We start from the raw sequence: 27,217 nt of genomic DNA, 5'->3' as shown, positions 1-27,217 counted from the left end.
AATTCTGATAACTAAAGAGGAAGGTAACATTCAAGTAACACTTTTTTTTTTCAAGTTTTTTTTCAACTATTTAATCAACTTAACCTATTAAAGGACAAATATAAGTGTCTACACAATTGAAATAAGCTTTTACTTATTTTTTTATCCAATGTTTTTAAAATCTTAGCAAATTTGTAAATAATTATGAAAATATTGACATTTTTAGGAAAACTTTATTTTTTATCAGATGTGAATATAAATGCATGTAATAACTATGCCATCATGAAGAAATTTCCTTTACATGCAGTCATGAGTTTGATTCTCTTTGCATAGTTATAGACAAATATTGAAGTTTGTTATACTACCTTTTGTTAAAATTATAACATAGATAGGGATTGTTTTTTAAAAATTAATGATTTAAACAATATTTTTTTTATTTTGGGTATACGAGAGATACAGTACTAGTATTGGAATAATCGCCGTGAGGTCTTTTGAAAAAAAAACTTGCCTTTAACGGATAGATTTCTAATCAAACTTGACAGAATGTGCTTTGGGTTTTTTTTTTTTAAGTCTTGTAAAATTAATAACAAAATTGTTATTTGCAAGCTAACCGCTTTGCAAGCAGTGTTACACCAAAAAAAAGTTCACCAAGGACTTGCATCTACAGACTGTGATTGGACAGAATAATAATGATATTGTCATCTTTATTTTTTTTAAGAAAGATTCAACAGTTGTTCAAAGTTTTCTTATAGTTTATGCTCTGACAAGCTTTTAGTAGTCATGGTTACATTGACTTTTGAACCTAAAAATCAATAGGGATATCTATTAGTCATGATAACTTCCACATCCTAACTCTAGTTAGCAGGACAAAGCCATGGTGACCTTGACCTTTCACCAAAAATCAATAGAAGTCATCTACTGGCCGTGGGCAGTGTCCCCTAGTAAATTACATACACGAATGCTTATTACTTCAGGTCATATGCGGATGTAACCCACATCACAGTATGCTCTCACTATTATGCCGGTCAGAAATATTAACAAATTTTGTGCTTCAGAAGAGGCAAACATGGCTTAGTTAATGTGATAGCATATTGAAAATGTTAATCACTTGAAGTTGGTAAATAATTTGTCATAAATCTAACAAACGTAAAACAAAGTGGTATTTTGACTTACAAAATACTAAATCATTGAACTTCCAACAAGAAGAAGCTAAAAATGGTTCAGTCTATCTGGCCAATGACAACTTTTAAAGAAATTGTAAGGGGAACACCAAAAAAAAAAGCTTATAGGCCTTTAAGTGAAGGCGTAAAATCAGGTTTGAGAACCATCCTATGGTTTGGAACTTGCTGTCACTAAAAAAATCGACAAACAAAAGTTACAAGGTATATTGCTCCCTGTTTGAACAATTGTTCATAATTTTTAATGTACATCTTAAATGGGCTGGAAGCTATGGAAACAAAATAACGAAAGAAAAAACCCTGAATTGTCACATTTTATTGAGAAAAAGGAAAATGTATTTTATGATACAATGTAATAGTGTTATAAATGATAACATGTAATTTATGTAACATGAAATATTTTGTAATTGATGTATGTAATCACAATGTATAGCACATCACTGACACAATCATTTTGCAAATAAACAGCATTGAGTACCTTATAATAAATAACTTTGTACAAAAACTAATTTTATATATATATAAATCAATAACATATAAAAGAAATGATGAAAATTTTTACACTTTTATAATATTCATACAATCAAGTATATATATCAAAATAAAACATGCAAACATAGATGCAGATATAGTATCATAAGACACATAGTGTTAAGATATGACAAGGACTTTAACCAGCATCCTCGGATCAGATCAGACCATTTTGTAAGTTAAATTCTTAATACTTTTTTGGGATTGGGTTTCAAGTTACATTGACACTGTAAAGGGTATCAGTTTTACCGGCAGTGGAAGACCTCCTCCAGTGTAAACATAAATTCCTATCGTAAAAAATTTGAAAACCCAAAACAGTGAGGATTAATTGAACCTTTGAATGAAAAAGAAATTAAGACAATCATTTTTAATCTTTTGGATATTTTAGGGGAAAGGGGGTAGGAAAAACACTGATCAATGTAGAGGTCTGATCACTTGAAATTACTCACAAATACATGAACTTTCTAAATTATCCATACATAAAATATTCAAACTCATTAAAAAATAAACAAAAAACTTCTTTTATATGTTAAATTCCAATATTATGCTTTAAATTTCTGCTGTCATTATCCAATCTCTCAAAATAACCGCTTCATTTAAACTAAAATAAAAAGTGACATTTACACACTGAAAAAATGTCACACATTCATTGTCTCTTAGACACAAATAATAATAATAAGTATCATTCATGACATGTGATCAAAAAATTCATGAAATGGTTGACACTGGCACGCCAAAATGTAAATAATCATTCAACTGAGAGTCTACAATATTTTTCACCTGGACAGGCTCTTATTACTGTGAATTCACTTAATTTAGTGGGCATGAAATTTCGTCGATTTGTGATAAAGAACATTTTTGTGGGTTCTTAAATTTGTAGATTTTTTTCCAATAGGTAATATGTAAATAATGTAATGTAAACTAATCTTATAGCAGAAGAAATGAAATTTTGTTTCATCGAAAATTTGTGGATTGACCTATCCACAAAAACCACGAAAATTAGTTCCCCACAAATATAATGATTTTACAGTAAATGAAAATATAAATAAATTGGCACAGCAGTTGTATATATGGCCCTATCTTCAACAATTATTATCTGAACTTTCAGTATACCCTCCAGCCTCTGTTTGTCAAAGCCCTCAATGTGACTATTAAAATAATAAATGCCATTTGCAGAAAAAGATTCTAAGATAATTTTGCCATTTCTGAAAATGATTTCATGTACATCATGAAAAATTCTAACAACAAAATGTATGAAAAGCAGAACAAAATAATTGTCTAGAACATATAATGTGTTTGTATGATGCAACATCTATGTGATTTCACACATATGTACTACATATAACATGTTTTTATGGGGGTAATATCTATGTCTCATCGTACACATTGTATGACTTATTGCATTTAATTTAGCACAATGTATTAAACCATTTTTGTTTGTTTTTGGTAATGATGTTTAAATGACCATTTAATTAAGGCTTACATCTTAAAAATAACATTCCAGAGAATTCAAATAACACCTTTTCAAACAATAAGTACAAGTAACTCAGTATCTTGAAGTTGAACTATTTGTAATTTAATAATGTCACCAAATTTTTTAGTTTAAAAAAACAGAAACCTTAAAATTGAATGTTGATCTTAAACATGAAAATCCAATAGGCTGCTTCAGTCACCAGTAACAAAAGTTACATGCATGTAATGGTTCTAAAATACTATTACTATGTAAATCAGATCTTTTAACATGCCGTTATGTACATGGACAATGGCATAACATGCTGCCCAGTGAACAATCATTGTCAAAATTATTAAATGTCATGGAAATATTTCATGAACTATGCAGACCAAACATGATAATGACCAAGCATAGTGACTTTCACCATAAATGTTTGCACCAACTTTATAATAAATGGAACTACATATATAACTTAAGGTAGCTCGCTACTTTCCGACCGAAATTTGACAACATTTCAGATCTTGATTATTTTTGGTATACAAACATGTAGATATGCAAGCTTTTCTCTGCAGCATTATCTTATAAATAAACAGCGTTACTATGACGTCAAAGCGCCCTCTATCGGAGACGGTGAAATTGCGTCTTTTTTATCAATAAACCGGTCTGTTCTAATCAATTTTCATCCGATTTCTTCATTTTTATTTTATAATGTTCAGTAAATGTATGTCTTTGTAATGTTGTCTTTCTTGAACATTTGCTTAATACTCTGCGATTCTACGTTATTTTTCCCCACGTTCTGACGTCCATATATGATGCAAATATCGCACGATATCGCAATAGATATTTTGAAATAACAAAAAATCAACACGGTGAATTTTGCTATAATTTTTTATAACATGTAGTGAAGTCATGAAGAAAATATTTATGCAATAAAAATATAGGGTCAACGCGTAAGATATTTTGCTATTACTATTTGAATATAAAATAAAGGGTGAGTAAAACGTAATGATTTTGGTGACATCAAATATTTTTCTCAAGGAAATTTTCACGACTTTTTCAATAAATATCATACTGACAGGAATAAACACGTGTGAAACCATCAACAACAATAGTATTTAGACATGTTCCGTAAAAATGTTCTTTTAAAAGTCCTGTCAGGTGCCTGCATTTCGATGAATAACTTCAATTATATACATGTACATGTACAACAAATCAGGATATGACTGTCTGCAAAAGTTGGTATCAATCTCTGAAAAACTGCAACGAATGGTTATAAATACCTCGAGAAACTGAAAGACAATTCAAAATATTGAAAGATAAAATTAAAAGGCCACCTAAGTAGAAATAATAAAAACGTAAATTATGCAAAGATTGTCAGAAAAAAGAATGAAAAGGCTGGTGCAGTTGCAGTGTCATCATGTTATGTGTATCTCGGTACAACATAAACTTCCAGGTTATCATATGTAAAAATTTTGAATTGGATATATCAGTTAGTAGGGAATGAATCAAATTTACGTTTTTAAAAATGTATGATCAAACTGGAAGTAACAACGATTTGTACGTAAGTCATGATTCACTGGTAGTCTTAATTATATAAATCTAAAGACATTTAATTCAAAAATTTTCTACTCATATAAAAATTTATGTATTTACAGCCATCAGTTATTCTATTTTCTCTGGCAGCTAAATACTAGTAATTTATATTCCTGCACTAAGCGTGAGACTCGGATTTAAAGGAGGAATCACGCTCTCGTGCTATGGCTTTAATTTCTCACGTATTTCACATAATTACAGATATTCTTATTTATTTTAAACTTGCTGACTCGCGGTATGCGTTTACTAGCGCAACTTTGAGGCGACCTGAAGCCGCGATCATTTCTCGATTCGAGGCGAAAGATCTGTTGATTTATTTTGTATGTTCATAAGCAGAGAATTTTGCATATTAAATACAGATTCCCTTGTATGGAAGACGATTCATGTAGGATCCTCAATTTGTGTGAAATATGGTTGTGGGAGAAGCTCGATTTTTGTCTGCACATAATGCAGTGCTATGTAGAGCCTATGAAAATAATCAACTATGCATTTTATGTTTTATATCTTCTTATTTTTTTTTAATATTGGGTTTAACACCGCTTTCAACAGTATTTCAATTATAGCGGAAACCAGTGTTTCTCACAGTATCAACTTCTCCTCGAAAATGAAAGACAGGAGTCCGAGGTGGACCTTGAAACATTCTATACACAGTAATAATCTATAAGTACAATACGCAAGAATTTCGTGTCTCGAATCCATGCCTTCCGAATTCAGTGTAATACCACTTTACCGATTACACCGTGGCAACAGAAGAATATTCAAAGTTAAAAACCTGATCATGATCTCCCTTAATAAGGGAGAAGTCCACCATATTGTTTACATCATAAACACGCGTTTTTGGTGTGTGTTTTGGGGTTGTTCTTTTCTTGTTTTTATTTTTTTTTTTTAAAGCAAACTGTATTGTATTTAAAAAAATGAGCACGATAACGTCAACATAATACATTATTCGTATTCAGTGGTAACAAAAGTTGCACAAGTTATTTAATAATTATATTTTGTATTTAAGTAATATATACAGTATAACCTCTACAGAGAATTTGTTGCCTAGAGTGGTTGCTCTACAGAGGTAAAATGTAGTGGAGCTCTTTAGAAATAAATAATATTTTGAGGGCGGCTATATATGTTATACTGTAATGAAAAAGGTATACGTAAATCCGAGTTGAGTTATGGTTATATTGGGTGTTCGAGTCTGCAGTTGAGAATATGCTAAAAAAAATTTATTCAGTATGATTTTTGCTTCCAAATGTTTTAGTTTGTCACATAAGTGCTCATTTTCTTATTATCATGACATTTTAATTAGATTATAATAATATAATCTATGTATTGCACAGACTTAAAACAGGTTAGCAAAAATAAAAATAAAATAAATGATTTTGTTTCTTGTACAGTTTGTTTTTAAATATTCTTAAAGGGAATCCACTGAGGTTGAAAAGCCAAAAACATAACATTTGAATTTTTCTTACATAATGAGCTGGGCACTTTAAACAGAAATATATGCGAAGATAGTTAAGAAATATACTTTGAAATAAATTGAAAATCGTATTTTCATGCTTTTGTTAGCCCGATTTGGGTGAAAAGCGTTTAAACATTTTTCATTTTGGGTCATTTTTTCAATTTGAATAATTATTCTGGAAAACAGAGTGCGCGAATGCTCTGAAATGTTGCACAAAGATTAATGGTCTAAACCTACATCAAAATTAATGGTAAATTTATCTGGAAAAAATATTTTCAGTTCCATCATGTCAAAAACTCTCAGTGGGAGTCCCTTTAACATATTTGAATATTATTTCTGAATTTATTTATCACTTATTTCGGCACATTTGTATGCATATCTATTTTAATTGCATTTTTACGATGTGTTTTGACACCGAGGCTCGTCTGCCTGTATGTGATTTTATGAAAGTGTTTAAAAGCTGAATGTAACGTAAAATAAATATATTCGGGTGCCTCCGTGGCCGACTGGTTAAGGTCGCTGACTTGAGATTACAGGTCCCTCACCGCTGTATGTTCGATACTCACTCGGGTCGAAATCTTGCATGTGAGGAAGCCATCCAGCTGGCTAACGGAAGGTCGGTGGTTGTACCCAGGTGCCAGCTCGTGCCTGAAAGAATGCCCGAAGTGGCACCTAGAGTCTTCCTCCACCAATAATGCTGGAAAAAATCGACGAAAAAAATCTCGGGCGGGACGATCTAGAATGGCCCGAGTTGAGTGTACGGTCGCCCATAAGGGGCGACCTTAAATAAACGCATTAAAAAAAAATATTCTAACGGTATAAGCTAGGCGACCTAATATTCTTACTTCTACTTCATTCATACAGCAATATGTGAATCTTATTTTTTGCGTTGAAACTAGTTAATTCATATAATAATATTACACTTTTCACTCTTTCATTACAAACATCAAATTATAAAATTAAAATTAAAAGATGTATGAGACTGTGTCCTGCAAATTAGAAAAGTATTTAAAAAGGCATTGTCAGATTGAATGTGCTTTATCTAGTGCTTGCTTTCAATGAGAAAATAATCAACAATTAAAAAAATATACATTACATCAAGTCCATGTGTTGTTTATACTTACTATCATAATGTTTGACGTAAGAAAAATGTTATTTGGTATTATTCTTTGAACTCCAACATCTATTAACGTCACCAAAACCATTACGTTTCACTCACCCTTTATTTTATTTTAAAACAGTATTAGCAAAATATCTTACGCGTTGACCCTATATTTTTATTGCATAAATATTTTCCTTCACTATCTCACTACACGCTCGGAAAATTATAGCAAAATTCACCGTGTTGAATTTTTTTTATTACACAATCTTCATTGAAATATCGCGCATATTTGCATCAAATATGGGCGTCAGAACGTAGAGAAAAATGACGTAGAATCGGACACTATTAAGTAAATGTTAAAGAAAGACATCATTACAAAGACATACATTTACTGAACATTATAAAATGAAAACGAAGGAAATCGGATGAAAATTGATAAAAACAGACTAGTTTACTGATAAAAAGACGCAATTTCGCCGCCACCGATAGAGGGCGCTTTGACGTCATAGTAACGCTGTTTATTTACAAAATAATACTGATGAAGTAAAGCTCACATATCTATATGTTTGCATACCAGAAATCACTAAGATCTGAGACGTTGTCAAATTTCGGTCGGAAAGTAGCGAGCTACCTTAAGTCTATAAGCTACAAAACACCTGCACACCAGGTATATTTACAATGTGTAAACAGTATTTGTTCAGGTTATGATAATCATACAATAAAATAAGCAATGTTCCAAAACAATCAAGATTTGTCTTACAGAAACTGGCAGGGTATTTTGATTTTTGTTTTTCTAAAAATGCCCAATGTGCTAAATGCTCAGCATGAAAATTATCAAAACTATAAATGAAAAGTGTAGAATGTAAATGAAATGAAATACATCAAAATGTTTGTCTGCCATACTAAATTAATCCCCTTGATTCAATGTTGTAAACTGCAGATTCATTACTAGATGATGAATAAGTTACATTTCTACAAACAAGCATTTTAATCAAGGCATATTTATCAAATATAATGTGAACACATCACATTTAATTTTAAAACCTACATTATTCAAGACTTTTACCCAGGAATCAATTTTAATTTCAAGTTTGTTTTTTAAATGTTTTTGTTGTCAATGCCCATATGAACAAGGCAGAGCAATTCAACACTCGTTAATAATTTATTTTCTCAATTCTATCACAGACTGTGCAAACTGGAATGTCAGCACATAAAATACCATAATTTCATAACAAATCACCTTAGTGCAATAACCTGTTAACTCCTATTGAATTTTATTAGGGGTTAACCTATTACTGCACTAATGTGACAAAATATAATTTATGTTAACATAATTGAGGGATATAATTCAGATTTGTTGATTAAAGGAACAAGCTTATTAAAGTATATAAAGAGTTAATATTAAGTAGTGTTGGTAACATGATTATTTTAAACAATGCAAACATTAAACTGTTTCTTTGCTGTTTAATTTAAACACACAATTCTTTATAAAGAAATATGCCAGGCGAGATTGATCCCCTAATTGTTTTGTTACAATAAATAATAAAACTGTATGAAAATAAGTATAATTTTGAACAAACCTTAAAAAAACATGAAATGACAAACAGTGAAAGTTTATTGATGATCATGTTCAAACAATGGGGGGAAAAAACATTGTTTGCAAGCCATTTGAATTAGCAGGAGATTGTGTAATAATATAACAAATATTCTGTATATCTGTTTATAATAGATGGGTGAAGCAGAAGTGTTTCTGTTTATAAATAAATCTCTTAACACTGAATATATTGTCACCTTAGTGCATTAATAGGTTAGGGCCTTCTAAATTCATTTATAGTTCACCATCTATTGCACTAAGATGACAAATTATTATTATGATCAATGCATTATATTAAAACTGAATAACTTTTATATGAAATGTTGTGATAAATGGACAACAGCAGCTGTACTTAGGTGACAATAACAAGAATACAATTCATTATAACATAAGTCACAATATTCTTGTCACAAATTATAAAACACAATTCATGATGGAATAACTCTTCCACTCACAGCCTGTTATTAACGCCACACTCACCTATCCTACACATTTCAAAATTTCTAACCACGGCAAAATGCACCGAGACAGTGAAACACTGCACCCAGCTTTCATTTCTCTTTCCTTATAATTTCCCTCATACCAATCTAGTATGTAACTTATCTCCCCTGTTAACGTTAAGACACAATTTAATAAAGTTCAAATACTGGTGTATGTACAAAAAATAACCTCAAACAGTTCTAATATTTAATAACTCGACGTCTCTCTCCTCAAATGGACGGATTAGGTGGAAATATTCCTTCAGATTTTTCACTACACCTCGGCTAAAGGGGTTGTAGAACTGTCCCTTTCCATCTTTAAGGTAGCCATATCGTTTATGATTGATTCTCTCATTGACTGTAATGTTGTTACAAGCGTGGAAAGCCTGAAAATATACACAAGGTCATGGTCAATAACACAAGTCAAGGTCAATAACACAAGTCAAAGTCAAAAACACAAGTCAAGGTCAATAACACAAGTCAAGGTCAATAACAAAAGTAAAGGTAAAAAACACAAGTCAATAACACAAGTAAAGGTCAAAAACACAAGTCAATGTAAAAAACACAAGTCAAGGTCAATAACACAAGTCAAGGTCAAAAACAATGTCAAACATATTTTTAACTTTTCCTTTATAGTCTAAAATGGGTAATTTAATCTCATATGCATAGAAAAATGCGTGTTGCAAAAGAACATTTGGAAATCAAGCAGACATTCAAAATGAATCACATAAAACCAATATCATCTTGCATTTGATTAATAAAGGCCATAATTTTATATTTTCAGTTTTTCACTGACAAATGATAGTCCAAAATTGCCAAATTTAATGTTTCTTTCAAAAATCAATTACAACTAACACTTTACAAAATGTATAAAAAAAATAACCCATTTTAGCTATTCAAGGATTACTTTAGGCTACAAGAAAGTGATATCAATAAATATACACATCCATTTTTAACTATAATGATACATAAAACTATACTGAACCAAAAAAGAAACTTTCGCAAAGTATGTGCCAGTTGTTCAAGGGTACCACATATTTACATGTAGTAGCTTGTAAAACTAGTTTTGTTTGCAAAATCGGTCAGCTAATCCCTGTATTAAAGCCCGATATGTTTATTCAACGTAAAAATAGAGTTTCAAAAGGATTGAAAAACTGTACTAACATATCTACATTCAAACTTGGAGGCGGTTTCTTTTTTGTTTCAGTATATTATCACATCATTTATCTATTGCTTGTATTTAACCTATTCCTGCACCCTAGCACAGTAATCATCGACTGATGGTTTTTTATTTTGTAATTCAGTAATGCATGTGTAATTCAGTATTTGAATCATACACCATCATGCATTTTCCTAACAAGTGTTTCTGGATTTTGTACTTATATTAACCAGTTTTTGTCCACAAAAAAATATGCCAAATTCTCTTGTAAAGATGGCGGAAACATTAACAATTTGAATCAATGAAAATGTTGCTGTAAAAGTGAACCATCTAGGTCCATAAACAGTTTAAGTTCAATGTCGTCTGACGATTCTTAAGTCTAAGGCACTTAAATAACTCTGAGTGCAAGATTTTCCAGCTTTACTGGTGGAGAAAGACCCTCCATGCATTCTTGAACCCAGAGTAGATCCACCAACCTACTGTAATCTAGCTTACTCACATGAAATAAATCCAAAGTGATCCAAGGCGGAATTCTAACCAAAAAACTTTTTACTGATTAAAACGTTAAAATAAATTGACAGATGAACTTTCTACTAGTCATAATACATGTAAACAATTATAGAAATAGATTCATAAATAAATACAAATACCTTATACCCCATATAAATGCACTTCACCCTTTTTTATGCCCCCTATAGACGAATTTCTATGTTCCCATGGGGCATTAATATGGAAGGTATATGGTAAGTAAAAGGTTCCCAAGAAACAATAATATGGAAGGTATATTGTAAGTAAAAGAGTTTCTACTTATTCATATGACATGGGAATAAATTCAAATGTAATCAGATATCATGACTTTACAACATTAAACACAACAAGAATGTCGAACGACACATATACCCCCCTTTCTAGCCATTGACTCACATAATTGGTAATTTTATTACAGAAACTTGCCAAAAATGGGTACATGGAAGTGTTCAATTATGGAAAAATCAACGGAAACCATTTTGACATTTAAGGCCCATGTGACAATTACCTTTGACCTAATGACCCCAAAATCAATAGAGGTCATCATCTTCTACTTATGACCAATAACTAGGTGAAATATGAAGACTTTGTGATGAAAACTTTTCAAGATAATCAGCTGAAACCCTTTTGACATTTAAGGCCCCTGTGACCTTGACCTTTGACCTAGTGATCCCAAAATCAATAGGGGTCATCTACTAGTTATGACCAATCACTATGTGAAATATGAAGACTTTGTGATACATACTTTTCAAGATAATCAGCGGAAACCATTTTGACATTTAAGGCCCTGTGACCTTGACCTTTGACCTAGTGACGCCAAAATAGGGGTCATCTACTAGTTATGACCAATCACTATGTGAAATATGAAGACTTTGTGATACATACTTTTCAAGATAATCAGCGGAAACCATTTTGACATTTTAAGGTCCCTGTGACCTTGACCTTTGACCTAGTGACCCCAAAATCAATAGGGGTCATCTACTAGTTATGACCAATCACTATGTGAAATATGAAGACTTTGTGATAAACGCTTTTCAAGATAATCAGCGGAAACCATGTGGTCTACCGACGGACAGACCGACGGACCGACAGACAGACGGACCAACATTAGCAAAACAATATACCCCCTCTTCTTCGAAGGGGGGCATAAAAATATCATTAAGACTAAATTTCTATATTTTAGAAAACCAAAAAGAGGAGAATAAAAATGCCAGATCTATGTTATCAAATTTAACTATTCTTTTCTTATTATAAAAAAAGTATAGCCAATTTTATCCGATTTCATTTCATCTAAATCTATAACTCACATTATACCAAAAGTGACATCTACCTTTCTCTAAACTCTATATAATAATTAAACTTAAATATGTTACAAATAAAATCAAATAATTTAAAGTTGAATCCCGCTGAAATGAAAATAGTTATAATATCATTAATGTTAGCAATATGCTGTTTCCATAGAAACATTTTCAATATTTTGTATAATATAGACATATATATTACGGAGTCTCATTATAATCATCAGGATCAAGAAATTCCGGAGGTTGGGGAATGATCTTAAAGAACTCGAGGACATTAAATTTCCAGCCAGAATCAAAGGGGTTTTTGAAGCTGCCGTCCTTGTCCTTGAAATGTTTGTAGCGCTTGTAGTTTATGTACTCGTTCGTTGTAAGGTTAACCACTGACAAATATATCTGAAAGAAAAAGAAGAAAAACTTTGAGGCTAGAATAATTATTAGTTTAGTATATTTTCAGTAATACATATTACAAACAGCAAATTTACTGAACTTATATTGGTGTTAAAAGAAAAGAAAATGAAAACTAGGCGTGCTAGCCTTTGAGTAAAAGATGAAGTATCTATGACCAGCCAGGATTCAGCTTTACAAACAGTTTTCTTCAGACATATGTGGATCAGCCAATTAGATGCATTCAAGTTGTACTTAATACGACTCAAGATAATGTCTTGCTCATGTATAGACTCTAAAGAAATTGTTCAGCAATATTTTAATGCAGCATTCAACCATTGCTACTGTTGAAATTTGTCTTTAGCATAACATCAATAAACTATGATAAACTATATGCTTTATACTTCAGTAATTTTTAAAGGCTCATTATATCTCAGAAATGCTTTTATACGTATTTCTCAAAATCTTTTATTTTTTTATGGCCTGTTCCAGTTTCAAAATGTTGCTTGTTGGCCATATACAAGAACCATCTTTTGTTTCTGCTACTTTTTGGCAATTAATAGAGGTATAGTGGATGGAAGTCAAATTACTAGTTCTTTCACATTTTTCTACTTTCATAACAAATAACACCACATTCAACTCCACTTTCTTTAGGTGATAAGCATATAAAATGCTCTGAAACAACTTTTTACACACAATAAAACTCAATTTTGCCCTTTCTAAAGAAGGAAATAATTTTCCTTTCAGAGGCATAAATTAATGTCATATAGGCGGGTAGTTTCCTAAACATCGTTCCTGGAGAGTTACACGAGTACTAGACAACCTTCCTCCGCTCTAAACTACCAAAGCATCTCCCGGGGATCGAACCCACGCCAGAGAGGTACCTGGATTAGAAGTCATCGACTCTAACCCCTCGACCACGGAGGCGGTATGTGCCCTTGAAATTCTTGAAAAAAATAAAATGGAGTACATACCATAGTAAGAAACACGTAGCTAGAAACTCCCTCGAAGAAGATGCCGACAGCCATATAGAACATATAAACAATGTTCCACTCCTCGTCTGTAACTCTCAATGTGTACAGACTGAGAAAGATGGTTAAAGCTCCGTTAACCATCACTGTATAGCAGAATATTGTAAATGTAACTCTGAAATAACAAATTCAACAGATTCCCCTAATTAAAGAACACACCATTATACACAATTCAAGCTAATTCAAACTGATTGCATACTTTTTTACATAGATGCATATACAGTTCAGTTATCATTAATTAAATTTTTGATAGTCCAGACTGTTACGGCAGCTGAAGGAATAAAATAAATCCTTACATTCATTTACCTCAATCTATAATCCCATTCAATTACTGAAGGAATTTTTGAATTTAATGCAAAAATAATGCAATCAACTTGAGTCTTCTTATCTAAAGAAAGCATAAGCATCATTTATCAGATGCTTAAACTTCCAACATATACAGTACAGACCTTGAAGCTGAAGAGTATACCAGAAGGACTTCATTTGTAAATGTTGTACACTTTTGTACATGATGAAGGAGATGCAAACAGTTTTACATCAAGCTATGGATGTGGCCAAATCTATGTTTAATTTTTTTGGACCCACAAAGCTTTCTGCTTCTCCGCAACTTCAAGTTCTGTCAATAGTTTACAATAGAGCAGTCCCCCATATACATCCATATACACTATGCATGATGCTTTTATTGAAAATAACTCAAAAGACCCCCAAACAATATTCAAACATCTGAAAACAGAGCCGAAGTAGAGAAAATCCAACATTTTAATTACCTTAATTTAGAATCCCACAAAAACCAACTGGTATAAACTGAGCACAATGTACTAGGAATGGGGGAACAACTCTATGTGAACTAACTTAATCACTTTAAACGGGCATTTTCTGGCTTACCATCATACAACTCAAACCCGTGACCGCAAAAGTTAAGATACCGGCCTCGCATGACCCGACGACAACAACCCAGTCCCAGCCAAACTCGTTAAGAAGGTGGTAGCAGAGGTAGTCTGTGATATAAACGTTGACGAGCACACTGCATACGAAACCCAGAAACCAGTGCCTACAACGAGAGCAGGGCACCAGTCAATTTATTATGTCTCTAATTATCTGGTCATTGTTATTTATTCATAAAAACAGAGATGTGATTATATATGGGGAAAACAAAATGATTGTGATTAAAATGAGAGAAAAAACTGTTACGTGAAATATGGTCATCAGATTTTCTGTAAGTCAATAACTTTGTTGAAGAGAGATAAATCTAACTTTGTCAACATTTATTAATGCAAGTTAAAGATAATCTAACTGCTAACTAAAATGTTTGCTAGATTTTACTTTCTTCACACACAAAAAACATGTTTTTACATAACAAAAATACAATTTCTTTAAAATTTTGTTTTGTCCTATTCTGACCATCAACTGTTCTCAAGATTTTTGCTATTTAACTCTAAGCCTGACTGTATCCACCGAAATGACCCATTTAACTGAAAATTTGTCGATCTATATTTCTCTCTTACAGAAACTCTGATAAAAACACGATCATTACATACTAGTTCTCTAAATTCTTGAGGTACTCCATCCTTTAAAAGCTCAAATAAATTTGGCAAGCTTCGTTTATTTTACAGATTTGTTCATAAATTTTAAAACCAAAATAAAATATTTCATTGTTTATGGTTATTGTACTAACCCTTATAATTTGTCACCTTAGTGCAGTAACAGGCTAACTCCTTATATAATCTAATAGGAGTTAACCCATTACTGCACTAAGGTGATAATATTATCTGTATAATATTGTTAGTTCTAAAATATGCCAGTTGTTTTCATGAGCTTATGCTGGATGCATTACCTTAAATATGATTATATTGATTTATAAACCAGTATTTTTCACCATTTCCAAAGGTTCTAAACTTTTTTTCTAGCTAAAAACGGGCTCTAAATTTACACATGTGCCTGTACTACACTAGTTCAAGCAATGCCATGACAGAAAACAAAAGTTTATAGTTAACTGCTCAATTTTATCCTTTTGATTATGATATCCCTTCAATTAACAAAGAATAGTTCCTAATTCAAAACAGGTTGAATTCATTATGTAAATTTAGTAGGGTAAGCTTTAATGCAAGTAAACATGCAGTGTAATGCATTCAAACTTGTTTACATGCAATCTACCACCAAAAAAACATGAACATGATTCTAGCAAACTAAGTTAAGTACTTAAGATTGTAACTGATCAAGTAGAATCTGTATAATACAAATATGAATGTTTGATAATGTTTTAGGATTTCATGTAGTCAGGAGATTACATGCATCTGAATTATAAAAGCAGGTATGACAGTAAAGAAAATGAGAAGAACAAGAGCTGTCAGTAGGATAGCGTGCTTGACTATTCTCAGTGCTTGATAGTAAAACAAGAGCCTTGATAATGTTAAAAAAAATTTTGCCTTGATAATGTAAGATTTTTCCGTTCAAAAAGTGCCATAATAATAGCTCTTACTATTATCTGAAAAGTCAAGTTATAAATTTGCATATATCAAGCAAGTGATCATCTAAGAAACACTACACAGATACACATGGATGATATAATTAGAGCATGCTGTTATCTGTATACAGAAAGTTATTTTAAAGCGAATATACTGTAAAATCATTATTATTCGTGGGGCACGAATTTTCGTGGTTTTCGTGGGTAGGTCAATCCACGAATTTAAGATCCGACGAACTTTTATCCCAACAAATACATCTTACCCAGTCTCTGTTCTATATATTACAAACATGTGTCGGCTCTTTTCCGGCCGATATTTCGTGAAATGGATGTAAATACAGACAGATAATCAGGTTAGTGACATATTAAATCCGTTTGCAATATTAAAGAAACTTGAAAGAAAACTCGATTATATAAAGTCCTCAATTTACTGTCACAAATGTCACATATACATACTTTATTGTTGTAGTCTACTAGAAACAAGAATACTTGACATAATCGAGTAAATATGGGAACCCAGGCAGTGCTATAATTATCGCTAATAAAAATTGTCAGTTTGCTCTTATTAATTAAAAAGAAATCTTTGATATTAATGTCGTAAGTACACAAAACTATAAAAAATACGATCCCTAAAACAGATTTATTGTACATTCTTTTGTCGTTTTTAAATGATCCAGTTTATATGAATTTTAATCTGTATTTGTGCGAATGCTATTCCGTAAACATCAAAGACGCCACCGACTTTTACAAGATTCACATATACTCGTGTTATTTACCGAGACTAATTGATATGCATGTAAATTTACACAGTCGCTGTGACGTTGCGTGTAGTTACTGTCAAATATGTTAAGACCAATTCAGGGTGTAAACTTTTAAACTCGCTGGTTAAAACCTGTCAGGTGTCGTATAAATTATGCGATGTTTACATCGGCGAATTACAGGGTCAGTGTGTCCAATGGAGGTGCATATCATGTCACATAAATGTGTTAATTGCAGTCAATTATCGGCAGTAACATTACTGTGCTATATTAGAGTTAATATGCCCAGAGGCAAGGATTAAATTTATTGACAAGCGCAGTGTGACAAGTAAAGATATGTACACGTTGTAAGTAAAAATGTTCGGCAGTTAAGTTTAAGATTAGTTTGCATTAGGTTACTGAATTTTTTTTAACAAGAAAACGAAAATTCACGAATTTAAGAACCCACGAAAATGCCGGTTTTGATAAAACCACGAAATTTCATGCCCACGAATATAAGTGAATTCGCAGTAACTTAAATTAAGGGAGGTAACAATTTCAACAGATGCATTTTTCAAACTTTTTTTTCATTAAAGTCACATTCAATTTTCACTTTTTCAGTTACATACTAACAATTTAGATCTACAAGCAAAGAAAGGGAGAACAAGCAAAGCAAAGTAAGGGAGAAAATCAACAGTAAACATAAGAGAATAAGCATATGATTGTGCAAATGTTAGTCCGAGGCAAACTGAAGCAAGTTGCCTTTCTGATGGCTGCGTAATTTTATCATTTTTTACAAAAATTACAAAAGTAGCGTCATTTGGTATAATTAAACTTCAATTTTTTCTGAAGAAAAGAAATTGTTGAAAGCTAAAAAAAGTGTTTGTTTCTATTGAACTGATTATATACATCTTTTTTTTTACACAAATTCCAAATTTCTTTTGTATTTATATAATACAGTTTCAACTACAACGAAAAAGCAGCATTTATGAATGGTCTAAAACATTCAATTGTGGAAGCAGACAATTTCAGGCCAATGCTTAGACATGTAACTGCCATTTACTAATAACAATGTACTTTAATAGTAATAAATTGCTAAAACATTTAATTTTCTTGGTGACCAGCCTGTAAATAAATTGCTGGCTTCTAAGCAGGAAACTGTTTGTAGTAAATCATGCTCTAACTGAATATGACTATACCAGTAAGTAAGAAAATATGAGTATTTAAATCTGTTAATTATATCAAATGCTTATCCTCTATAAACAATAGCATATCTTCCCTTACACCAAATAAACCTTTGCCTCTTTATAACAGATATCATTTAAAATAAAAAAATTTTGTAAAATTAACAGCTGACTATTTTTGTCATTAAATATTTGAAATGATTTACAGAGGCAAAAGTTTTGTAAGAAATGAAACATGCAGTATAAAAAAAGGTTAAAAAGATTGTGAAATTGAGCTTGGCTGGGATTTTTAAACTTAATTCCTTGGGTTTATTTGTAATACTTCGCCCTTTCCATTTTATATAAAATAACCAAGTAATTAACCCAAATTTAACATATCCCCTGACAAAACATCATGCAAGGCAAAGTTTTAACTGCACTAGATTTCTGGGATACATATACACAAATGAGCCGCGTCACGACAATACCAACATAATGGGTTTGCGACCAGCATGGATCCAGACCAGCCTGGCCTGCGCATCTGCGCAGTCTGATCAGGATCCATGCTGTTCGCTATCAGTTTCTCTTCTTGTTATAGGGTTTGTAAGCGAACAGCATGAATTCTGATCAGACTGCGCGAAGCGCAGGCTGGTCTGGATCCATGCTGGTCGCAAACGCATTATGTTGGTTTTGTCGTGATGCGGCACAAATAAACATTCAAATATGCTGGTTGTGAAATCTGGGGTTTTAGTAAGCAGTATATTCTTGCAGTTTGAAAGAAGATTAAGGATTGACAGGATTTCTCAAACTGCCCAGAGCAAACACATAATGATATAATACATGAATCAATAAATCATGCTTTTCAGAGGTTTCATTATGCTTTGGAAAACAGTGTTTAAAACCCAGCAACAGGTTTTGGGCTACCCATGTACAGCTGATTTCTTTTACAAACCCTTCGGCCAGTATTCATATACCTACCTATCTTAATAAATGACCTAACTTGTTTCAAACATAATGAAATCCTTGGCTTTCAAATAACACATGTATATAACATAATTTCTTGCCAAGTTAATATAGAATTCAAATTACAACCATTATGGTCAATGACCTTTAAGTGCCCTTCATTCATCCTACCAGGCATATTGGTAAAACCATCGATCTCCAACCAACATTGCAAGATATCCTAATATAAATTGAAAGATCTCCACCAAATGTAACATTTCTATAATACATGCTTGATAACAAGAAAAATAAACAATAATTTTTGCAATCCAGATTGATTTAGCTATCTACTCCTTTTAAAAGCATTTCTACTTCCTACATTGCAATGTCAAGGCTGAAAAGATTGTCTATTTCTGGTCTTCTCGATAAATAATATTTGGATTTTCATTAAAGAAATAAAAACATAGTATCAATATCTCTAATACTTTGACAACAATTTTGAAATTATAATGAAATGTATAAGATTAATTACACAATTCTGAGGCAGTCAGAAAACCAGAAACAAGACAGTTTTGTTCAAGCATACCATAAGTTTTATTAGAGTAAAATACCAACAAACTTTGACACATCAACTTTATTTTGTTAACCAGTACCTTAATCTGGAGCACCAGGTACATCACTTTAATACTACACCAACAAGCTGTCTGAGTAAGCCACTCGATAAATTCTAAGTTTAAACAAATATATACAAATAAATGTAAAAGGATTTCTACATACCTGTTGTTTACTCCAACACAGTTGTATATATAGGGACAATGATGATCAAATACTTTCACACATCTGTTACAAACTTTACAATGTTTTGACCGCAGCGGTTTAACCGTTCTACACGTATGACACAGTCTACTCAATGGGTTATCTCCCTGCTTCCATTCATCAAAATGAGCAACCTAAATTGTTTTGTAAAGTAAAAAGTTCAGCAAACCATTCAAAATGAAGACAATAGCAAAGTTGTCATAAAGTACCATACTTCAATAATTCTCATCAAATCTGGTATCAAAAGTTTTCTTCACAACCTGAACCTATTTATTTTTGTTCTGATAAGACCTTTCATTCGATAATTCTATTTATGTTATGCATCAATGAATTTCTAGTGGAAACATTTGCATTAAATACATTTGAAATAACAGCTTGTTATTTTTTTTCTCAAAAATGTTAAAACAGTCATTTTCATTGAAAGTTATAGCTGAAGTAAGAAAGAGTTCTTAAAACACTTTGTACCCCAACACCATCAAAAGAAAGGGAACGATTTGATAAAATATATTATTTTTGTCATACACAGTTCCATTGCACCACTGTTGTAGCTTGAATTAAAAGTACATTCCATTATAACAGAGGTGTTTTTACACCTGATTATATTACAAAGGTCTTCTTTAACCTGTCAACATGCATTTCATAAAATATAAATATAGTAAGTAAATATAGAATAGTATACAATGTAAAACAAATACTTCACCCATTAAAGCTTGCCACCAAAGTGTTTAACATTTCAGAAAGTAAACAATGAGAATATATAATCCTTCAATCTGCTAGAAATGAAATTGATAAGTCTTTGCCACAAATATAGAGCCAGTCCAGACTACACATCAATGTAGTCTGACCAGGCTCTATACTGTCAGTAGCCTAATATTTTAATATTGTAATCCTTATACAATGTACTTTGAATGGACTGTTCAAAATTTAAAGCAAAGCAGGGTAAAGGTTATAGCATTAGCTAAGATGTTTCAGGGTCTTTCAAATATAAAGACCCTGGATGTTTCAAATAAGCTGTCATGCAGTTAGCTGAGGCGGTGAAAAGTTTATGTTAGAATGCAAACATATAGCATTTTAAAATTCTGCCATCCAAAATGAACCGAGATTGGATAGTGAACAGTTTTCCCTCAAAATTTATTATTGAATGGAATAAACACATACCATACCATTAGTTTATGCTACAGACCATAAGAATATAAAAGTAGAAAAATATCACTTTTTAAAATATCATTTTTTTCTGCGATTCATTCATGATAGTTTTTAAATCGGCCCGAGGATATAAGCTAGCCATTATAAAGTGCAGTTATGCCGGTGAAAAGGCACGATTTTAGCATTTAATCATTCAGACGTCCTTCTGGAATGTACAGGAATTCAGCATATATTGTGGTGCTCCAACACTATTAATAGTTTTACTCCTTCCTTATGCAGATACCAATCTTGTATGATATGTCATACATGCGAAAAATGGGAAATTATAACCCCTTTTATATAATTATCAGTGCATATTATATTAAAGTTAAATGTTATAAATAAAAGCTCTGGTTATCTCTTCCGTCATAAAGAAGTAGATACCTTGTTATAATCTACCTGTTTTATAGCCATATCATATTCTGGTATGTTACGAGGAAGGTAGCCGGGATCCGTCGTACTGCAGTGGAATAGGCAAAACCACATGACTACATTCATGAAGAAGAACACAGTGTGTACCAGTTGTAGGTCATACCAGGTGTATGGTAGGCACTGAAATATTACAAATATTAAAAGATATATCATTAACTAGCAGTGTGTCTGTATATGTGAGAGAGTCACTAACAACTAATTCTTGAAGATTATATATGTGCATTATTGGCATACATTAAATTTAAGACATTTTCAAAGTGAACTTGAGCTTGATGTTTGTGTCATGTGACTATTTCATTTTGTGTCATGTGACTATTTCAGTTTGTGTTACGTAACTATTTCAGTTTGTCTCAGGGGACTATTTCAGTTTCTGTCATGTGACTACATATATTTCAGTTTGTGTCAGGTGACTATCAGTTTGTGTCAGGTGGCAACATGTTTTTCAGTTTGTGTCATGTGACTGTTTTAGTATGTGTCATGTGACTACATCATAGCATGTATTTCAGTTTGTGTCATGTGACTACATGTTTTTTCAGTTTGCATCATGTGACTATATCAGCAATAAGTATATATGACTTAAACAGAAGTTGTAGACTGTTACAATATAACGCTTATACAAAGTATTTAACTTCTTACATCATATAACTATCAATCATGTTCATTATACATAATTTCTGTTTCATGTGTATCATAAAATTATCAGTATTATAAATAAAACTTTACAATACAGTTACTTATACATTTCAAAGAAAACTACAAGTTAAAGACAAAGAACAGTTATATAGAATTTTGAACACTTCTGGGTAAAAGATAACACTTACCTTGATTATATACATGGGGTACCCCCACAACAGGAGATTACAGAAGAAGAATAACAATGGACCTTTACTATTTCCAGGTGGACCAAATACTATTGACCTGTCAGAAGCAAAAAAAAAAATTTTTGTATACAGTCACTTATTATAAATGTGCACCAAAATATACTAATGACTAAGCTATGTAAAAATTGCAATACTGGAAGTTAAAGATCCAAAATGCATGAAAACAGTCAACTTTTAGTTAATCTTATTTTTAACAGTCAAAGAAAAAAAGAATCTAGCACAAGTTGAAATTAACTTTCATCATACTTAGTCATAAGACTTAATTGTCATTAAAATATCACATGCAGTCAGAATTACACATCCAATATTTCATAAATGTACACTGATACATTAAAATGCTTACCAAAAATCTATTTTTGGCATAAAACTAGTTTTCTGTTTGAGCTCAGCTTTCAGATAATCTATGACAGCTATATGTTTACGCCCTGTAGCCAACATCAGTGGGGTCTTCCCATTCTTATCAGGCAAGCCTAACTCTACACCATCCTACAAGATATATATATTTTCTCTAGCTGAATCTAAATAGCTTCTATGTACGTGAAAAAACAACAACAAACTACTGCCAGTTGTAAAACGCATAAAAGATAATGTAGGAGTTATAATACTGGTCCTTTTAAAACCAATTACATGTACTATAACATAAGATGGTTCAAAATTCAAATTATCACATTATTATAGCCTGCTAAAATGAAAGTTCATAAACATTCATTGCAATGTCAAAACAAAGTTATATATGTTTTTAATATGTTGTAACAAAAAAATATTTTTTTAGAAATACACAGAATTCCCAAAAGGCAATAGCAACTATCAATTTCTCAGTTTTATTTTGTATCCATTTAACATAAAAAGCATCTTAATTTTTTTAATGCAAACCGATATATTTATAATATTTTATCTAGCCAATTAAAACTATATATTACTATACACACTTACTTGCTCACATAACTCTCTAACACTAGTAAGGTCACCATTTATACATGCCAAATGTAGAGGAGTTTGACCGAAGTTGTCTTTCTGACGTGGGTTAAACCCAGAATAAATCAACAATCTCATCAACTCTGATTTTCCTGTAAGAAATTTACATCACACATTTCATAAATTCTAGTAACAACAATATAATAATAATTGAATCTATTATCCTTCAATTGCCCTTTAATAAAATTTATGAATAAAGTGCAGCTTACTTTTTATGAATGAATTGCAGCTTAGGATTATTACATTATTTTCTATAATATTATTTTATTACTATTATGAATGAAATGACATCAAATTCCATGATTTTGTTTGTTTGCTTCATTTTACTCCTTTTTCAACAGTATTTCAGTCATATAGGCGGGTAGTTTCCTAACCATCGTTCCTGGAGAGTTACACCAGTACTAGACTACCTTCCTCCGCGCTAAACTACCAAAGCATCTCCCGGGGATCGAACCCACGCCAGAGAGGTAACTGGATTAGAAGTCATCGACTCTAACCCCTCGACCACGGAGGCGGTCTCAAATTCCATGAAAAAATGTTTTATTGCAGTAAATCATTATACAAAGTATTAATATCTGACATGTGTTTGCAGTTCAGATCAAAATATTCGTCCTTCGGGTACCAGCCCATACTATTAATCTATATGTAGCATTCAGGTACATGTAACTGTTAAACAGTTACCTTCAAGCTAGATATTATGGTCTGCACTGGCAGCCAGTGTATTATTATTTATACTGTAAGATTTTTATAGTACAACAATTACCTTTGAATGCAGCCCAATGAAGTGCTGTGTCTCCATCTCTATCTACCATTTGTAACCTGGCACCTTTACCCATTAGATATCCAGCTAACATTGTCTGTCCATACTGAGCTGCCACAATCAATGGTGTACAACCCTTATTGTCAGTAATGTCTAAACTAACACCAGCTTGAATAAGAATGTCTGTGATAGCTATATGCCCATTCACACATGCCCAGTGTATGGGACGAGCACCAAGATCATTGTTACTCGGTTCATTCACTGGTGCCTTATGTTCAAGTACATATCTAAGTATAGCAGTATGTCCCCCTAAACAAGCCCAATGGGCTGGCGTGTGTCCCTTTTCATCTCTCATTGACAGAATATCTGGCCCCTCTTGCTCAACAATGGCCTGAACTGGAACCAACATCCTAAAACATACAAAATATCCATTTGAAATGCATCTACAAACAATGTACCTTATATTTTACCAGTTATATTTTACAAGGCAAAAATTTACAATACCTGTTATTAGTAACTTACTGAAGGCATCTTTAGTAACTACAATGTAATAGATGAGCTATTTCTTTAAGAAAATAAGAACTTGTGAAGTTGTATTGAAAATGAAAGAATATTAAATGGGTGTGGGACCTTTAACTTATATATGTCAGATGTATTGCTGATTAACACAAAGACTTCAGGATTGATCCTTTTCTACTTTTAAGTGTTCTCACAGAGCAACAGATAAGGTGCGTATTTGCGTATTTACGCAATTAATTTTGTAAAATACGCAATTGATTTTTTAAGAATGCGTATCAAAACCCATTAAAAAAATTAAAACACGCAATTGTCTTAAAAACCCGTGCGTATTGTCATTTTCATCACCGCAAAATTAATCTGTCTTACAGTTACACTCGTAGTTTTGGACAAATTATATCGATATGCACGATATCCGAATATTCCCGTAACAATGCCAACGAATCAACGGTCTCCGGTCTTCCACGGTCCCGGGTCTCCAAAGACCGACTAAGCATGAGACCGTCAATTTGTCTACTCAGGTTGACGGTCTTTACAGACCGGCAGAGACCGTTGATTTTGCGGAGACCGTCAATAAGTAGGTCCCAGCTGTAACAATAGACGCTTTGAAAAGCAATATGGCGTCGTACAAAAGGGAAAATGATTTGAAACAAAACAGTCGCAAATAATCAAAAATCAGTCAGAAAACGAACTTGTTAAAAATATTATGGAATATAACATGAGCATTTTATATAAAAATAAAACAATTGTGAAAAGTTCTAGTAAATTGTTAATCCTATTTTCTTTTTAAAACAGTTAAGATATCTAAATTTAATTTTATTGATATTGAAACCATAAAATTCATATCTTCATAATTGAATACCCAATTGATCTTGAAATCATAGGGTATCGAGTTTTTGAATACCCAATTAAATGGAGCCAATACCCAATTCCAAAAGAAAGGATGGAGTAATACCCAATTCATTTTTAAAGCTTATCTGTTGCTCTGGTTCTCAGGTAGTTTATAAAAACTTTGAAACACATCCCGTCTGTTAAGCAAAAATGTAATACACCTGCATCAAGGTATCAGTACAAAAACATTAGTTATTTAGTATTAAAATGAAAACATACAGGTCATTAAAATTTAAATACATAATTGTTGTTTTTTCTTTCATTACATGTTATCTATGTTTATTAATTTATTTTATCCGCGTGAAAGAAAATTAAATCCAAATATGTAATACTGAATGGTATGGACTACTTTTCGTAACTTTTAGGTTCTTCTGACAATTTTTTGTCATCACCTAGGCAATCTAATAATTAAATCAATATAATTTCGTTTGTCAAGGAATAATTTTACTTTTGTTGGGTGTACTATGAAACCTTTATTATTCTCAAATTACACAAAAAGATCTGTGACAATCTGGCTACATATTATCTGTAAAACAAGTTGTAAATATATATAAATAATCCAGACTTAGCAACCAACAAACATGACAAATCAACAAACCATTTTATCTATTGAGGAATAAACTTTTAACTTTTACATAGAAAAAAAAACATGTTAAATAAGAAAGAAATATACAAGCAGTAGTAACTTAGAATTATATGAATATGTGTTAAGTTTAAGATACACCTGTTAGGGCATGACCCAACAGGAAAAATAATTTGACATGACCGGTCATTTTTCCGTAGAAGATTCTGCCATATTTGCACTAAGTCGTTCTTTACTTACCCAGATTTGATAGCATCAAATATAGGATGTGATTTATGCGAGTGTGCATCGCCATCTGCATCCTTGGGATCAGTCCCTGGTTCGTAAAGTAGAGGCTGCTCCATTTGCGACTGACTTGTCCAAGTCGACATTTTGGTGTTTACTGTAATAAGAAATGGTTAAGTATTTAGACGAAATATTTAATATTCAAAATCTATAAGCATCAATAATTTCACAGAATTTGCTATAAAATAAATTATAAAATTAGAAATATATTGCTGTAGATGGAAATGTATCATTATTTGAGATATATCTTTAATTTCTTGTCAATATATTTCGTTGGCTTACAGACACTTCACCCCCCAGACACTTCACCCTAGGCCCTTTTTTGCAGACACTTCACCCCTCAGACAGTTCACCCCTCATTTTAAGAAATTTGATTGAGACACTTCACCCCTCATTTTTTTTTATTTTGTGTTTAACAATTATTTATGTAGATTATGTTAAATACATTCAATAGTGATTGAGTATGTTTATTGTTTTAACCCATTGTCTAATAAATTTTGAATTGATTTAATTCTTGAAGTTTTGGTACTTAAGTTTGTTTTCAGTTTGATCTTTACCATATAATAATCATTGAGTTACACTCATTTGGTGATGATTTGTGCTTTAACCTTGTGCTTAATTTACATAATTGGTGCTATTTATTTGTTTAATAAATGACATTATGAATGATCTTTGTATGAAATGCAGGATAATTGTGTCTGATAATGATGATAAATAATTTATATTTACCATATTTATAAAGCAACCGATTCATTCATTCATATTCATTTATATCATTTTATTTATTAAGAATAAATTTAATTTTCATACAATTATACCATT

At 31.8% G+C, this 27,217-nt stretch overlaps 1 protein-coding gene across 4 annotated transcripts; it reads right to left on the bottom strand.

Moving 5' to 3' along the window:
• Positions 1-8,401: 8,401 nt before the first annotated feature.
• On the bottom strand, positions 8,402-26,507 carry LOC132732310 (uncharacterized). 4 transcript variants are annotated; one of them, XM_060718703.1, is made up of 10 exons: positions 26,351-26,507; positions 24,124-24,530; positions 23,319-23,452; positions 22,729-22,871; positions 22,326-22,422; positions 21,457-21,624; positions 19,849-20,021; positions 13,709-13,880; positions 12,553-12,743; positions 8,402-9,748 (listed from the first exon to the last, which is right to left on the bottom strand). In XM_060718703.1, the coding sequence occupies exons 1-10, from the start codon at positions 26,479-26,481 to the stop codon at positions 9,637-9,639; spliced, it is 1,728 nt and encodes a 575-aa protein (XP_060574686.1). In that variant the 5' UTR covers positions 26,482-26,507; the 3' UTR covers positions 8,402-9,636. The 4 variants fall into 4 exon arrangements, with proteins under 4 accessions (XP_060574686.1, XP_060574687.1, XP_060574688.1 ...); XM_060718704.1 differs by having other exon boundaries at positions 21,472-21,624; XM_060718705.1 differs by lacking the exons at positions 12,553-12,743; positions 13,709-13,880 and adding an exon at positions 14,651-14,816.
• Positions 26,508-27,217: the final 710 nt, after the last annotated feature.

This window comes from Ruditapes philippinarum, unplaced genomic scaffold (assembly GCF_026571515.1).
Source record: "Ruditapes philippinarum isolate M1 unplaced genomic scaffold, ASM2657151v2 ctg6299_1_1_1_1, whole genome shotgun sequence".
Classification (NCBI taxonomy): Eukaryota; Metazoa; Mollusca; class Bivalvia; order Venerida; family Veneridae; genus Ruditapes; species Ruditapes philippinarum.
The sequence above is the reverse complement of the archived record's forward strand: the minus strand, read 5'-3'. Positions and strand labels throughout refer to the sequence as shown.

Excerpts from the sequence above, each read along its gene's own strand:
- LOC132732310 (XM_060718703.1), bottom strand. The coding sequence starts at position 26,481 with ATGTCGACTTGGACAAGTCAGTCGCAAATGGAGCAGCCTCTACTTTAC. Across the intron at positions 20,022-21,456 it reads AACAGGTAGATTATAACAAG|GTTGCTCATTTTGATGAATG; the intron begins GTATCTACTTCT and ends AAAACAATTTAG. Across the intron at positions 13,881-19,848 it reads TGTGTTGGAGTAAACAACAG|AGTTACATTTACAATATTCT; the intron begins GTATGTAGAAAT and ends TTGTTATTTCAG.